At 37.4% G+C, this 18,512-nt stretch overlaps 1 protein-coding gene across 2 annotated transcripts in view; it reads right to left on the bottom strand.

Moving 5' to 3' along the window:
* NETO1 (neuropilin and tolloid like 1) overlaps positions 1 to 18,512 on the bottom strand; it is a 64,227-nt gene that overhangs the window by 11,758 nt on the left and 33,957 nt on the right. For both annotated transcript variants that reach the window (XM_005419358.3, XM_031055676.1), the window contains exon 7: positions 7,253 to 7,481. In XM_005419358.3, the coding sequence (XP_005419415.1) occupies positions 7,253 to 7,481 (229 nt within the window). The remainder of the gene's footprint in view (positions 1 to 7,252; positions 7,482 to 18,512) is intronic.

The raw sequence follows: 18,512 nt of genomic DNA, 5'->3' as shown, positions 1-18,512 counted from the left end.
ATATCTGGAGTGCCCGAAAATCAGATGAAGGTAGCAGTTATGGATGGACAACGAGCTCCTGACTAATCTCAAAGTTAGAAAGGATACATATAAGTGGTGGCAGTAGGGCAGCATGATCCCAGCAGAAATATGACTTCTCTGAGTGGAAGGGACTAAGTTAGGGAAGGTTCAATCAACTGGACAGGCATGAACTCCCAGGTCCTATTGTGATGCCCCTAGTAGGTGACTCACATCATTGTGAAGCCACTCAACTATCTCTGAAAAGCCCTGCTTATTGAGGCCTCAATGAGCTGGGCAAACAGGATCTTCAAGCAGATCAACAAAAGGAAATGTAAAGTCCTGTGCCTTGGGAGGAAAGTTTCATGCACTGGTACGTGCTGGGGACTGACCAACTAGAAAGCAAGCTTGCAGAAAAGGTTCTGGTATGCAATAAGGTCACCTTGAAAATCACCTTGAGCCAGCAATGTGCCCTTGTGGCCAAGAAGGCCACCACTGTCCTGGGCTGCATTAAGAACAGAATTGTCAGCAGGCTGAGAGGTTTGATGCTTCCCCTCTATTTAGCACTGGAGAGACCACATCTGCAGCATTGTGTCAGGTTCTGGGCTCCTCTGCACACAAGGGACACAGATGTCTGCAGTGAGCCCAGGAAGAGACCATGAAGGCCTTTAAAGGCTTGAGATACTGGAGGTGAGAGGAGAGGCTGAGAAAGCTGGGACTGTTTTGAGCAGGCTCTTGCCAATGCATCCAAACACCCACTGGGAGGGAGTGAAGAACACAGAGCCAGGCTCTTCTCAGCAATGCCCAGTGACAAGACAGGAAGCAATGAGCACTAAAGGAAATATAGAAAATTCCCTTTAAATGCAGGAAATAACTTTTACTTTGAGGTTGGTCAAACACCGTGCAAGAGCTGGTTTGCCATGTGAGATTGTGTTGTTTCCACCACTGTAGTAGATATTCAAAACCCAGCTGGGCACAGCCCTGAGCCACCTGCTGTAGCTGACCCTGCTTAGAGCAAAAGAATTGGACAGACCATATCCTAGAGTCCCTTCCATCCCTTCCATGGCTCTCTAAGAAAACCCTGACTTCATATTTAGATTAAAAGTAACAGCTAGGAACACACTAGAAATTGTATTATTTCTCCTGTGTCTCAAAAGTGCCTTGAGTCAAGCTGTACCAAGGCACTGGCCTAGAAGTAAGAGATCATATTCAGAACGATGAACGATTCATAATGATTATAACACAACCAAGAAAATTTGAATTACACATATAATTCAACCTGATATATTTTGATAAAATCTTGAATGAATTCTTTGATTTTTACAGCATGAAAATACTATATTCTAAATTAAATCAATAATTAAAGACAAATTTTATGAAAGGTTCTTTTTCTAGTTTTTAATTGAAACAATAATTATTTTTATAAAAAATAATAGTTTTTATAAAAGCATATATACAATATTAAAAATACCAAACATTTTCATTCTGCATTATTTTTAATGATAATATTTTCTTTTTATGGCTGTGAGTGCTATGTGTAAGACTATATTATATCTTAATATACAAACAAATTTTATAGTTCTTGAATTCATTATAATGCAACATTTCCTGCTTTGCAACAGCTATTTACACTGAACACAAGATGGTGCTCTCATCCTAGAATATATAAAAGCAAGTATGTTAACAAGAATAGACGTGCTATCCCAATCTTTTTCAGGTATAGGAAACCTATGTTTAAAAATCCCAAGTGTAGTAACAATCCTCTTTATGTTACCGAGAAATTATGTTCTGTTTCTAGTACATCTGAACATATGTAAATATGTTCTGTTTTAGTACAAATTAGGAGATTGTTATATTTTTCGTATTTCCAGAAGGTTTCCACCATGGTATTCAAAAAAGCTTCCGTTTGGTATTTGAAGGTTACTGCTTTCAAAATTCTTAAAAATTGAACCAATATAGTAGACTATATTTTCTTACTATAGGAAGGTTTTAGAAATGCATGTGCCCATAATCTATACTTTTTAATTTATTTAAAAAAAAATCCTGAATAGCCCTAAGGCAGAGAAACATAAAGTGCATTAACTGTTCTTCCATATGCCGTCCTTACAAAGCTACATGAAATAAAAGCAGTCATAATTTAAATTTTTTAAAAGTTATACTAGTTTTGCTCAGACAACAAAATAAATAGTCACAAGTAAGGCAGTCCACTTTATACTATAAAATTACAGAATTTGTAAAGCAGTATAGAAATTAAATATTCCATGTTATTAATAATTATTATATCATTGTGATATTATTACATAAGTAACAAAACACACTATTTCTGTGCATTAAGAATCATTTTGCTGGGCATTGCAGGATACTCTGGAGATCAACTGGAGTCATGGGCAAGCCAAAATATTTTTACAAGATGGAGCTAAAAGCAGATCTGTTATGGAACTGGTGTGCAGCCTGGCTGCTCCTCTTCAGTGCAGTGCTTTCTCCAGTGTATTTCTCACTATTTCTCAGCACCATCCACAGTTAGTGCAGCTCCTTTGCTTCCAGGGTGAGAACTAGCTGAGCCAGCCAGCTTGGGTGTCTAGGCTGTACTTCATTGAACTGTGTGGATTTACCCTTTGAGCCTGTTTCAAGGCAGGGATTTCAGGCCAGGATGGGATAATCTTAGACAAATGTCCTACCCTACTTGTTATTTTTAGGCCTATCTCTCTCCCTCCTTTCTCCCCTTCCTTTCTTGTCATAACATTTTTGAAAGGTCTTGCTTCCTCCTAAGGGTGAATGGGAAAACTCTGAAATCTTAACAATGGTTAGATGTGAGAAACATTTTACACTGAAGTTGTTGGAAATTTCACACCTACTCCTCCTCTCCTCAAGATAGCTCATTGCCTTATGCTCTGCACACACGATTTCTTTAAGTATGGATCATTTGGATTTTCCCATTGTTCTTAAATGAAAAATAAGACCTTCTTTCCTCCATGAGAGAAGGAAAATTTAAATTCTTCACATGTTCCTTGAATCATCTTTGAAACCGAAGAAGTTTTCTATCAGTCTCTTCAAGGAAAAATATATATTGAATGACAGTTTCACTTGCTTTATTAAAATTATAAAATTATTAAGATTGCTATAGTACTGTGCACTACAAGAATATGATTTGCCACTAATAAAAAAAAAAGGCTTGTTAAAATACAGCTATTAGAAACTTGAAAATGAGATAGGCTTAATACTGATGCTTTTTCAGTCACTTTCAGACAGTTCTGTGAAAGATAAATGTAACTTTTATGGGTAGTTAATATTATATACAGATCAATAATCTAGTCTATTATATACAGATCAATAATCTAATCTAGTCTAGTACTAAAACACGTATATGTGGTTTCATGTTGTTTTGTTCAGGGCTTTTTTGATATACAAACTCACCAGAGAATGGCAGGTCAGGAGCCTGTGCTCAGAGCTCCAGCCTGTGTTCTGTTAATACACTCTGGGCACCACAAAGAATTATTTTGTTCAGGATCAGAGAGTCACTGGGATGCTTAACCAGTGAGGGTTTTTCACTAGAGATAGCTGCAAATAGCACAGAAGGGAAGAAAATCACAGATGAGTGCTCGCCAGTAACAAGCCAATGCCGATGGTTTCTTTTTAAAATGTTAGTGTGGAAGCAGAGAGAAAAACCAGCAAAGCTGCAATCTGTTTACATGCCTAAGTCCTTGCAAAGAGAAACTGCCTCTTCACAGGTTGCACTAAAGAGCTTGCTATTCCATTTTTCAGCGCTTCCCTTAGCTTTACTGCAAAATCACAGTCCCTAGTGCTCCATACCTGCAGTCCCTCTTCCCCATTAAAGACTGCCCATGCTGGGTGCTCCTCTTCAAGTCTGTAAACAAGGACTTGAGTACTGTTACTTGATCAAGTTGGGCAACACTCTTCTAAGCATGACCTTAGACTCCTGCCCAAATATGGGTTTTTTTCATAAAAATAAAATAAGAACTATAGAACTTGTGCTTCATTATGAAAGTTGCATGTGGCAGGGCTTTAAAAACAGACTTTGAGCTCAAAGGGACAATAAGAGAAGGAATGAAGTCTTTCTGGTCTGGGGTTTCTGGTGCAGGGTTATGGGTTATGGGCACAGAAGGAAGCCGTGCTACCAAAGGGCAGTCAGAGGTGAGAAAGTGATCATCTTGTCTGCTGTGCATACAGAGGGTTTTTCTCTCATGCCATATACCCTGGTTCTACAAATCTGCTTTTAGGCTAAAGCGTAGGTGTGTCTGCTGAGGAGCAGCTCTTTGAAGAAGCTGTAGGTGTAGCATGTCTGTCATTAATCAGGCTGGAGATCACTCTTCAATCATGGAAAATGAAATGAACATTTAGTCAGTGGGTGAGAAAACAAAGACTCATTTTTCAAGTCTTCTTATCAGATGAAGAGACACCTTCTGAATATACCAGATTTTTGTTTATCTTTTACTGATTCTTATATTAATTTGTTGGATATTTAAAATCTAGTGTAACAGTGAATCCCATGCACAAAAATATGATCATGGCTAGAAGATACTTTAAAAAATAAAAATGTAAGGACACAAAGAGTCAAACCTCAGAATGACAGTTGGAATATTTAATAATGCTGACAATGAAATATCGGAGCATCACTATAAATTATCACCTATTAAGAATTAATCAGTTATTAAGAGTTAGAGCTCAACTACTATTTTGATGATGATGAGAATCATTCCTGATTTTATGGCGCAGGAAATTTAACAACCTCATGTATTGTATGCCTTTCCTTAAGACATATTTATAGCACTACTGCTCTGAAAGAATCACTGTGAGAGGTTTGGGAACTTATAAGAGCACTTTTTAGATGCCAACAAAAAATGCATACATATTTTAAATGGATTTGGAACACACTGATTGAAACATATAAAAACAATCATAGAAGAAATCTCTTTAAGATTTCTCTGCTCTGCATAAATGTCAAGTCCCCAAGAAATGGGTCTGCAACTGGAATAAACACTGAATAGACTTACACTGAAAGAAAACAATGCTCAGGCTCAGGCTTAGTAGCTTGTTTCCACAAGATATCACTTGTGTAAGGGAATACTCACAGTCTCAATAGCCTGACTCCACACTGAGGAGAGGAATGATAGGAGCAACAGATCACAACACCTCCTGGTCATTCCCACAGGACCTGAAAATACTTTGTCACTCTTTATCATGCACGTTGCTGCAACATAAATGTAATCTTCTGTTTTATTCCTTTCTCAGTTCTATATAAAGAAAATAGATTTTTTTCCTCTTTCTTTGTCCCTGAATAGACACACAGGTGTCTGTTCCCTGATGCTCATCTCCCTGAATGAGGTCTGACATTCCTTCTCTTCCATGCAGATGATCTAATTATTCCCACACACTGCTGAACGACGTAGCAGTTTACATGCCATGAGCTGTGTCTCAGAGTGTGTCTCACTGACATCTGTTCTAGCCAGCTCCTGACAGCCAGCACCAGTGTGTGGCATAGGGCAGCGCTTAGGGACAGCTTACAAGACACAGAAAATACCATCTGCATCACCTTTAAATTTTTAAAGGTAATTCCCAGCATTAAAATCACAGATGCAATATCTTCTACTATTTATGAGCAGGCTATGTAGACATAATTCAAAGTATTATTTAGCTTTTAATAAATTTTCAGCTTTTAGTGAGCAATGACTCTTCAGAGCAAATTTACAGAAAGCACATTATGTTAGTATTTTGAATTTCTGAGTCAGAATATTTTTCAGTATAAACTATCACCTGCTTACAAGAAAGGAGTAACTCATAAGATGTAGCATGTCAGGTAAATATATTTGGAATATTGTAAGAGAAAAAAAACACCACATTTTTCCTTATTATGCTTTAAAATATGAGAGCTTTGCAAACATACACTTATTCAAACCTTCATTTCAAGTTAGTCATCATAGTGCTTCACTCTCCAGCTCTTTATATGCTGTGAACCTCCAGTGTCTATGCAGTTGTTTCTAAGGTAACAGATCAAGATGCCTTGTGAAAAAAATGAATCAGACCTTGAATATTCAAGACAGCTCCAGTTGCAGAAATGAGAAAAGGGCAGTATCATCTCAACCAAGGGTTCTCAGTGTCTTTTAGACCCCAGTCTGGTTTGCAGGCAAGAATAATATAATCCACCCTAAGGCTATGAGTGTGAGAGTACAGCGGTGCATGCAGTTTCAGACATGCAAAATGTCAGAAATTTTTTAATCAGAGCCATAATTAAGGAATTACGGAGGCTGTTCTCGACAGAGACTCGTTGCCTCATTGCAGGGTACACACACACAGAATACAGATGAAGAATGTGTTTGGTGGGTTGAGCCTCTAATTCCAGCCACTGACAGTCACAAAGAAATCTTTCTTTCTGTCAGACACATGATACACAAACCAAAAACACATAAAAATTAACATGAACCAGCACGTGAAAATAAATGCACCTTTCTAAAGAGGCCAAATATGTATTATTCCTATCAAAGGAAACAGATATCTTTCACAGGTCTTTCACAGGATTATCTGGGTCAATAGTTTTCCATGATTGGGGCTATTGGGTTTTGTTGAGGGATTTTTGTGATTTGTTTGATTGTTTCTTTTCTCAAACTGGCTTGAACTACATTTTGGTTTTTTTACAGGCTATATTGCTTATTATCTGAGTCCAGATGTCATATAAAAATATAAACACAAGTAAGGCACATAAAGAGAATATTAACCAAAATATGAAAGGCTTTTAGAAAGCTTTTGTTGCTACAAAAAAAACCTAAACTCTTTGCTTAACAATATCTGACACATATGTTCACTGCTATATGCACACACCCACTAGCTGTGCTAAAATAATCATAAGGTATTCTTCAAATGCATATCATAATGAGGTCTAAAAAACCAAATTCAGAGAAAATGATCTGACTTGATAAAAACTTTCAGAGTTGTATTATTTTCCATGTTGTGTAAGGAAAAACTTTAATGTAGCTCGGGGATCAGACAAAAGTCACAGTTATATGACTGGACAAATTATGACCACTTGTACCTGCTTTCTTGGTTTTGAATCTTGTGGTCTGTCTGCTGAATTAAAAAATATTACTCGCTAAAATGCTTGGAATAAAAACTGGTTGAATATTTATATAGCTTGTTTGGCAACATACTTCAGTGACTGCTCTGCATGAAGAAAATATTAACAGATTTTGGGACTTGTATCATTGAGCAAACTGAAAGGAAGACGCATTGATTAGGGTCTTACGTTCTTGGAAGGATGTGAAGAGCATCTGGAATCGGCTGTTTCGACTGCCTTCATCTGCCCACATGCGGATTACACCCAGGCCTGTCCTCAGCATCACATCATTAGCAACTGTGCTGCAAAACTTCGCCTTCAAATCCTCCACCGAGCTGCTTCCGTCATACACTGCTACAAAGTTCCTTTTGCATTCATTGGAATTCTGCATCTCGTAGTCCAAAAATCGCAAATAGATCTATAAATCAATCAAACAACAAAGGGAACATGTACAGACATTTGAGAATGACTGAAAAAACATTAAGCAACTTTGCTCTACATTGCAGGAGAAAGTACACAACAATTCCATCAAAATTTCTTTTCTGGAGCTGGTGATCTGTAGGGCACTTCCTCAGAAGGCCATTAATATGCAAACTGAGCACTGTTTCTACTTCCTGGTATTTTGTCTTGCTTGCAAGTAGAATGTCTCAGAAGATCTAGATATTTCTTTGTTCTTACCTATAGTAAGGTCCTAATTTGCAAATACATACTTCTTTTTCCAGAAGTATGTGCAATGATCCTTCAAGCTGAAGGACAGATAAGATAGAAATTTCTTCTTTTAATGCTTGGCACAATATTGCTCTATTACATGACTGACATGTGAAATAATAAGGCAAATCATTGCTGCTCCCTCCCCAGAGCCAATGTGTCATCTTATACGTTTCTGCTACATGATTCAGGAAGTGAGAATCTGAGAGCCAGGCAGAACTCCATCATTAATCTTTTTATGTTTCCTCAAGGATCTGGCTACCATCTCAGCTCTTCTAAAAAAATCTATGGTATAGATTTTAATAATTTAACTGGCTTGTGTAAACTCCTAGAAACCTATGTCTCTTGCATACAAGTAAATTGTCTCACAATGTATAAGATATATTGCCCTTTGCAAAGAACACTTTAAAACTACCTAAAAAGAAGCAGGGGTGAGGATAAAAGACTATTATTTAATATTCAAGTGTATATGGACTTTAGGGTAAACCATCAATTTTAAAAGCAATTGATTATAAAAGCAACATCAAATATTGAATTCACAGAGAAGTACTATTTTCAATAGATACACGATACCTAATCAAATGGCCAAAGGTACTCCTGAGATTTCAGGAGAAAGATACAGAAAGGTGAATTAGGGCGGAAATTGCATAAAAAGGCAATAAGCACACACAGCATAGAGCTATATGCATCTTCACTTGAAAAAAAATTACTAAAAGAAGCCCCACTGTATTAGACATCAAATATACTTATTTCCAAACAATTTTATTGACTTCAGTTATTTTTCATATGCACAGAACAAATGTTTTATAAGCTCCTCTGCTTTTGCAGAAAGTTCATGAACAGTGCATATCCTAGTAGCAACAAGCCTCATAATTTCACCTCATTAATATATTAAAACTCTTATGGTTTAAGAATTATGTGCTCTCAAGCAGTCTGCTACAGTTTTTAATAATAGCTCAGATTTTTAATGGGCCTTTTCAGGTATTGTATTTTTGTATATTTTCATTCCTTGTTATGCTTTGCATAAGTGTCCCTCTAAAAAGAATATCTGTGAATAATTTTTACTAGCAAATGAATTTAGGTATACCAAAGGCACTTTTTTTTTTCTAATCTGTTATTCTTACAGTGACTCTTACTGATATTCCATCATTTCCATCTTTCAGAAGAGTTCAGAGGAATATATTTCAATTAAAGTGCAGATAAGTGCACTTTACTTTCACCATGTATCCTGGAGTTTACGTACCATAATTTAAGGAATCTGCTTGTATTAGTCTCTACAAAATGGAACGACTAACAGAAATACACAAAGACATATTGAGATGGAAATATCTTATATCAAGGTATAGTTTTTATAGTGTTTCTCACTTCATTTACTGGTTGTTCAGTAAAACAGTGAAATGATACACACTATTGTGCTGACAGAAAAAGATCCCACATGGGGGGATCCCACAAGGTGGGGGGAGGTATGGGAAGAGGCAGAGCCGTGATACAAACACCCAGCAACTGACCACATTTGGGAAACACCAGAGAGCTGCTTCTGCGTCCCAGACACCAGATCCTCCTTCTCAAGGAAGGGTGCAACAGGCACTGTGCAACCCTGGCACCCAGCCTCTCCTGGGAAGCTGCTGAGACAGCCCATAGTACATCTCTGCATTACTTAGGGAATTAAGTGTACCCCTTGCTTTTCTTTTCTCACTTAACTGAAGCACTCTGCTTCAGACAGTTGTCCCATTGCCTGCCAGCCTTGTCACAGGTAATGCAATGAAATTTTCCTGCAGATAATTATAGGCAATATTGCATACATGTGACTGTTTCTCAGGAAGAGAAATGAGTCAGATAGATTTTTCACAAAGAACAGAGGGCTTGCAACATGCTTTGTCATGAATCTTTACTTTTACTGTCTGCATATGCCTATCATATGTACACCATTTATATTTATATAAATATAAATACACATATATATATATGATAGACCACAAAGTTATAGTGCAATGTACCACATCACATTTTTGTCTATTCCCCTCTTCAGGAAAGCTCATATTTACTCCAGAAAAAAAGATTACATTAATCTGATGGCAGAACAATAATAAAACTATACCTACTGGGTGAAAGGCCTTGCACGCGTGTTCACATGTTCTCTATTTATATCCTGCTGTCTTTTATATATGCATTTATATGTACAATTGCATGTGCACATATATCAGCACATGTATTTCTTTTAAAGCGTATCCCATTTCAGTGTGGAGATGTAATTTTTATGAGTTTTCATTCTTACAAGAAATGTGCGCTAATCCTCACTGTGGTTACAAAATATCCGCTCTCCCGGCAATTTCCAGCATTCATCAATTATTCCTGATCTGTTCAAAAACACTGTTCATATAGCAGTACAGACAAAATCTTATTTCTTTGGGCTTATCATTTGACATTCTTTAGTTTCTGGAGGTATACCAGCCTTATAAAATAGTAAAATATTTCTTAGAGTAGCAGTCATAAATACTGAAAAGGAATCAAGAGAATAATAACTCAGCATTTTGTTTTGAGTCTTCCAGGGGAAGAAGCCAAAACCTTCAATTTTTCCCAAGCCTTAATTCTGCTGTCACACATACCTGTTCATTCCTCTGTGTGGGAAATTCAGCCAACACCATAACATATATAGACCTGATAGGTAATGGAACCACTAGAAAGAAATATTTGACTTAGAAATCTATGTCTATCCTGTAGAAGAAAGATGCCACTTTATCCAGTGCCATAAAGTTTCATAAATTCATAGAGAAATAAGCTACTGATATTCTGAGGTGAGTTGGAGCTTCATTTTCATAATTGTCTTTGGAGATGACTACTCCCAGAACTTTATATAAAGTACAAGACACTCTGAAATCAGGGGGTATATTTCAATCTATTTTTTTTAAATCAGACCTTTACCTTAAGACTGCAGTGTATTTTTAAAAACTGGAAACTGATTACACAAACTGACAACCTGATATTGGATCAGATTTTATTTTAAAGAGCTGGAATAATTTAATTGCATCTGCACGCCTCTGCCAACTTGTATGGTTTCATTGCTATATATTTGCCATTGTTCCTGTCACTGGCTGTAAGACCCACACTGGCAGAAGAAAATGACTAATAATAAATTGAGTTCCCCAGGGAAAGAATAAAACTGATTATATGACAAACTCTTATTTAATGCAAAATGTTCCCTATACATAGCTTTTTGAAACCAGTGGAAATATTCTCATTGCTTTTGCTGATATGTGGATGTCACTAAAACAAATGCATCAGAAAGTGAGAGAAAAATTATCAATATTGCTGGTTATTTCATTTACAGAGATCTTAGCCATTACTTCTACCATTAGTGGATAAGGAACTTTGTTCCCCTGAAAGAAAATGAACTAAAACAGAGGTCACAGACTCAAACACCACCATCTGCCTTCATTCAGCATTTTTTCATTGATGCCAATAGGAGCTTTTGGAATGAACATTTCCATAGATACTGGCACATTATATTAGCATAGTCAAGGCATTCTTGCTGAAGAGAACATCTTATTTGAAAGAAGAAGCATAACTGCCATATCTTCTTCTTTCAGATTTTTGCTGCAAAGTCTTAATAAGTCGCTTTTGTCAAGTCATCAGCTCCACATTATTTAGGAGAGGGGGCTGCTCAAGTATTAGATTAACTGAGTTTTGAGATGTCACTGCAAATGCCAATGTCATTTGCAACAAAACTGATAAAGCCTCACTGCAACTGTGGCATATTACACTCAGTCACATAATATTTTAAATAATTCTCTTGTCACCTGTAAGTTTTGTATGGCCACTATAAATAATAATCCAAAAAGGAAACGATGGGAAAATTTTACTATTTCTTTTCATTCAAATTTGAAAACAACTAAAAGCTCTGACTGAACATATTAGGAAAAAAATCCCACAAAATTATTGTAAACTACGAATAATATATCACCTCAGTAAAATAGTCAGATTATAATCTCCTCATAGTGAATCACTTCTGATGAGTTCTGCTTTTTAATCAATCACTGGAGGTTAGGGATGACAACATGATTGATCAGGCCAGTCAGGAAAAGCTTCAAACCATATCCCAGCATATCAGACTTAATATATCTGCAGAGACACTCAGTCGCCTTAAACCAAACCAAACAAAAAGACATCATTCAGCTGCCAAAAGTAATTTAAACATAAGAGAAAAACTTCCTCTTCATCTAAGTGTAATGTCCAGATTTCACATACTCTCCTTCTGGGCTCAGTCAATTTACTTGTAAGCACAGGACTGGGTTAAATTGTCCCGTTGCTCAGTGATAAGTTACAGCACCTACTTTATTCTACATCTTTTTCAGCTCTGTGTGATTAACAAAGTACTTTCAAGATGATTCCTCCAGTATTTAGGCCTGGGAAACCCAGTTTTTTTAAAGCAGATTGTGCAACACTAATTGAACTCATTCAAGGCAACCAGACACCAAGTACACCAGCCTAAAAAGCATGTTATCAATGAGGCTTGAATTTGTCATCTGAAATGGTCTGTCCTCTTGCTTGGGTGGTATTTTTTTTTTTTAATCAGCATTACTTCAGTGCAAAAGTGTTAATAACACATGATCTGTTGCATTTTTGTTTGTTATTTTGGGGGATTATTCTACATTTTTGGTCTTTCTGTTACTAGTCTGGGATCATGTTGTGCAAACAGAGAGCTCCATACCTCATATTTTCTTCTGTTCTGGAGCTTGGAGATACTGTCTGTCAAAGCTGACAATTTTATATGGTACTTCTAAGATACTGTGATTCACAGCCAAGGCTCACATATCAGAACACCAGTTTTTCTAGACAGGTAAAACTCTGGATTTCTTTGCCTTGTCCTATTTGTTTCTTCAAACTTCTGTGACTATCCAATAGTTGACACTCTGTCAAGTCATCCTCATTTTTTTTCCTTTTACAGTCCAAAAATGCTCACAAGTGAGCAATATTTACACCTCCTTGGTATTATTCTGCTTTTTAACACTGAAAACTGGAAATCAAATCCTGATTCTGCTGTTCTCTCTGACAGATATTTTATTACTTTCTTTAATAGCTTTTTAAAATTACATTTCTTAATAGCTATTTGGTTTGAGGATGCTGACTTTCATTATATTTCTATACCTGAATGGAATAGATTAACGGTAACTTAAAAGTGGGGTTTTTGACAGTGTTACTCTGGCACGTGCATTGACATGCCTTCATAGTAGAGATTCTATATACATAATTCCAAATATGTACTTGTCTTGCCCCTTCATCTCAAAAAACTATTTTACATAAGGGATTTTATTCATTTAATGTAGGTAAACAATATTTTCTACTTGTTTAAACATAATTTGTTCACCTTGTACTCACCATATATACATATGCTGTACTTTTTAAAGTTGTAATAATAATATTTTTTGCATTATCTGTATGCTAGTAAGCTTCAGAGCTTCTTCAAAGAAGTAGATCATCTGAAGCTTGCAAAAGTGTCTCTGGCTGTTAGGTTATTCAGCCTTTAAATTTTATTTTTCTCTAACATTTCAAGAATTGCCACTCAAATGGCTCCTGTTAAGTTTTAGTGCACTACTTAAAGCTTCTGTTCTATAACTGATTAAGAAGCCTCCAAAAAATTAGTGCATCTTAGTCTTCCAGTGCCAACAGCTTAAACTGCTTTTCTTACAAGCCTCATCAAAGAGCACAAATTTCCACTGCACATGGGAGAGCAGAAAATGTTTTGGTTTAGTCAGATCAGTTCAAAGAGACTCATTCAGAGCTCTGTAATTTTCTTCACCTCATGTTTCCTCCTGACTGTCTAGGGAATGCACATATAACAGCCCAGTCTCTCCTCAGACTATACTCCCTATGAAGGCAGGCACCTGGAAGCAAACAGTCAACCCTTTATTTGGTCAGGAGCTTGCCAGGTAGCAGTGCAAACCCTTAGTAAACACACAAGTGTCTTGATCACATTGGGTCCCACTGTGCCGCTCCCAGCCTCATTCCTCACCATCCCAGCCTTGCCAAGCTACTGGCCAGCTTGTGCTTGGGCCAGCCCCACTGCCTGGGCAAGCCCAGCCACCATGGCCAGGCCTCTCCAGTCTCATTAGCCATTTCCTGGCACTGTGGCCTCCCTCATCCTGGCTCCTCCCATGTGCTGTGTATCCCCTTCCCACTGCTCCCCAATGGCTCTGCTTGAAACAGACGCCACCACTCCCTGGCAGTTCAGGGTTAAGGATGCTGCTATGATGTGTCAAATCTAGACAGTCATTAATTGACACTTTGGGTTCCCTTAATCTCTTGGGTTAAGTTTTGCGTGCTATAACCTTTGTCCAATATCCTGTTTAGGTTGGGCAAGAGAATTAGACATCACTTTGCCTAACTACCTTATAACTTCATTTTATTTCTCATGGTGCAAATAAAGAGACTGCTCCCACTATTTGTTCAGCCTAAATGTACTTATTGCTTATTCCTCCAGAATAGATTATTTTCACTGGACTACATTCAAATTAATTCCTGTTTTGATGCTGTTTCCTGAGGTGCCCAGACCATGTGATAATAAATGGTGTTTCTAACAGCATTGCTTACTGTTTTATTCCCAGCATAGGAATATCACATTTGTAAATATTTATTACTCTTACTATCAAGTTCTGCTGTGTTATTTTTTCTACAGAGTCTCTCAAAAAACAAGCATAGCACAAAGGTACCTTGATGGGAAAGTTGCCCACCAAAGAGAGCACAAACATAGTTCTGTTCTTCCTGGGGGCTTTGTCAAACTATGCTGACTCATCCAACATAGAAAAAACTTGTTGATATTATCCTCCAATACTTCGCCCTTAACAGAAGGTAAGAAAACTACAATTCTATTCACTTTCTTCTTTTCTAGCTCTAAATAAAAAAATCTTTGTATATTCACTGCTTGCAGCAAATGATGTCCCTGAAATTTTTCAAATCACTGTGCAATGAGTTTATACACTTCCTTCTTTGGACTTTGTTCTACACTGAAGAATTTTCAGATCAGGAAATCCCTCCAGAACTTTATTGTTCTGGGTGGGTTAGCACTTTCAGTCAGCAGCTCTTTTCTTAATTATCCATTCTTGCTCTGAATGCTAATTGCGGTCGCATTCTACATGAAGTGCAGAACTCCAGCGTTATTCCACGCAAAACTCACAGCTATCTTACTCAGCAGGGACTGACTTTGAATGATTGCAAGAAACACAGACTTCACAACTAGTCACTTTTACTATATAAGACTCTAGCTCTGCATATAAGTTGTGTTCAGACTGCCTTCTGCACTTAGAGAATGTTTGGTTTCTGCATGCTTTTCAGATTTATTTTACTCTGTGTGTGTGGTCTGTGTCAGGGTGTGTGTGTGTGTGTGCATGTGTGATATAAGATAATCAGTGATGTCTCTATTTTAAGTGTGTGCAACAAATTTTCTGCTCTCTGTCCCATTCCAGAGCACTGAGGACAGAAACATTTGACCCAGACTGCCAGTTTGAAGCTCAAGCTTAGAGACCTCAAGTACACACTCCCTGGCTGATCTCATTGCTCATATATTGAGCTCAGACTTGGCTGGAATCTGGAATTGGAAACCAAGGGAAGCACTTGCATCTTGCTTCTGCAGACAGTTTAGACTGGATGAGCTTACGCCAAATGAAATTGCAAACAACTCACATTCTGGCACAGTTTAATTAAGAAACTAAAGCTGAAAAAATTCAACATATATTCACTCTGAGAAACTCTTGCCTTTTAGGCATAATTCCCAGTAACAAACTGTGCAGCCCAGGGTACAGGAACACGTGGGTTTAAAGATGTCTGTGGAGTTCTCACTGTTCTTAGCAGGAGAGCTTGTTTTCATAGGTGCAAACTGACATAAATTAAAATGATGTCATTAAGTCACTGTACTGAATATGTCATTAATTCAAGGTTAGATAGGGACAAAGGAAGTTGACTGTAAAAAATGGACAGTGGATTCCAGTTCAATTGAATCAGACCCATAAACAATCTTATCATAAACCTTACTTCATACAAAGTTCTTAAAAATTTATCCACTTGTTCCTCTTTCCTTAATATCTGTCTATTTTTAAACTTGTCCCAGTGTGATGAAACCATAACTGTGTGTGCATCTCTGCATGTATATACTTGTCTGTGTGTACAAAAATATATCTGTTTGAAAAGCCACACTAAGTTCAAATGCTAAATTGGATTTACCCCCCAAAGATGGATCTAGTCTTGAAAAATCTTTTTTTTTTTTTCCTAGTTGACTGTGAAACCTTTCAACTCGACCTTAGGAAATACTGATTTATATACTTTCATATTGCTCAATCTCTCCAAGCAGGTAATTCTGTAAGATGGGAACAGCAGGATCCATCAAGAGATGACCCGGTCCAGCCCTCTGCCTAAAGGCAGGATTTTTAATGTTTCTCTCATTTTTCACAGGTTGTTATCTAACCTGCACTTTCAGACCACTAACAATGCCAGCTGAACCAATTAGCCCTCCCTAATGTTCGAATTTTCTTCCTTCATATTTAACCTGAAACTTTCTTCCAGAGTGTGGTGCCCTGAGTTATCCTACAGACATGGGCATCTCAACATTCCGTCCTCCTTGTCAGAGCCTGTTATTGCATTGTATTACTCTCCTTCACACAATTTTCTAGATGACATTAAATAACATCCAGAATTACTTAATTTTTCTAAAACTTCCTTGTTGCTCTCCATTCCAGATGCCCTTCAGATAGGATACGCTTCTTGGAATGCAACACAACTAAATGCAGATATGGAAGTTTATGAAGAATTAATGAACTTTAATTTTTAGCTCTCTACTAAGAGTAGTAGTTTAGTATTCTTCTAATAGACAATGTATTTTCGGTTACATAAATACCTAGTTTGGAGTTTTACATCAGAACTAAGTATGGATAAATACTACAGGTAGGTGAAATTGTGATTTTTAGCAGGGCTTTGAATCATATAGAACTTCAGAGTCAGACCAAGTAAGAATATCACAATTACATTATGTGATCAACCATAAACTTGAATTTATACTATAGGGAAATGCTATTGGCTTAATTAACTGTGCTGATTCTAATAACAATTCTGTGTTTGTCTGCTTTACTTGTACTAATACCTAAATACAGCATAGAATAGTTTAAATTAGAAGGGACGTATAAATGTCAACTGGTCCAACTTCCCTGTCACCATCAAGGATGTATTCAACTTAATCCAGCTGCTCAGAGCCCCATCCAACCTGGCCTTGAATGTTTCCAGGGATGGTCATCGACCAGCTCTCTGAGCAACATGATCCAGCATTTCACAACCCCCATTGCAAAAATATCTTCCTCATATCTAGTCCAAATCTCCCCTCTTCTAGGTTAAAGCACCTTGTCTTACCACTACTTACCCCTTTTTCCTTATAGGCTTCCTCTTAGTACTGGAAGGCTGCTATAAGGTCTTCCCAGAGTCTTCTCTGGACAGACTTTCATCTCTTAGACTTTCCTCACTGGAGAGGTTCTCCACTCCTCTCACTATTTTTGGGGCTCTCCTCTCGACCTGCTCTAAGAGATCAATGTCTTTTCTATGCTGAGGACCCCAGAGCTGGATGCAGCACTGCAGGTAGGGTCTCACCAGAGCAGAGCAGAGGGGCAGAATCTCCTCCCTCACTCTGCTGCCCATGCTGCTTCTGGTCTAGCCCAGGACACAACTGTCTTTCTGGGCTGGATGTGCACATTTCTAGGGCATGTTCAGCCTCATCCATCAGAATCCCCAAAACCTTATCGGCAGGGCTGCCCTCCATCTGTTCTTCCTGAAGTTTGTATCGATACTGAGATTTGTGCTGAATGAATATAAACTGCCTATAACACATGGAATAATAATTCATCAGTCCAATAATTTCATATCACTACTTAGTGTAGCAAAATGGGAAGCTCATCTACTTAATTGAAAACCTCTATCAATATTAATTTTATCCAAAAGTAAAAAAAATGTTATAAGATGAAAGTATATTCTGGAAATCATTTATCTGTAGTCCTTATGAGCCAACTCTTTTCCTATACTTTCCCAATAGAAAAATGCTGATAGTAATGATATTTTTCTCTTCTGAAAATCTTTCCTGAAGAGAACCCTTCAACATTCATCCATGTGTCATTGTGAAACAATTACATATTCAGTACAGTCTCCTCACTGAGGTTATACAAAAAAAGCCCTTATCAGTTTAAAGGAAGCAGAGAGTAGTGCATATATAAATCCTACTTTCTAAAACCTTTCCTGTCCAATAAAATACAGCTAGAAAAAGTATACTGTGGGGTGTCTTTTACACAGTGAATGCAAGTAGGTGGGAGGCATAAAGCTGTTCCTGTTGCAAAGAGGGGAGAAGTGGTAGTGCAGCCAGCAATAATTAATGCATATCATAACTGATAAGTTATGGATAAGAGAGAAAATCAAGGGGAATCCAAGAAAAACATTTTTGAATTCATTGCATCCCTCTCATGTTTCTTACAAAGCCCTGGCTTGCTGACTGTGGAGGAAAAGAAATGAGAATACTCTTTTTGTCTGTGTCTCTAAACCAAAGGAATTAAAGGCTTCATATGGAGGAACATTAATTTACTTTAGGTCCATTTTCACAGTTCCCAGATGAGAAACAATGATGACCTCAGCGAGCCAGCAGTGCCCCCTTAGTTGTCTCTATGTTAGGTGTTTGAAATATAATGAAAATTAAAATTATAAGATTACTTCCCACTTTAAA

The sequence above is a fragment of the Geospiza fortis genome, unplaced genomic scaffold, assembly GCF_000277835.1.
Source record: "Geospiza fortis unplaced genomic scaffold, GeoFor_1.0 scaffold206, whole genome shotgun sequence".
In the NCBI taxonomy this organism is placed as follows: domain Eukaryota; kingdom Metazoa; phylum Chordata; class Aves; order Passeriformes; family Thraupidae; genus Geospiza; species Geospiza fortis.
The sequence above is the reverse complement of the archived record's forward strand: the minus strand, read 5'-3'. Positions and strand labels throughout refer to the sequence as shown.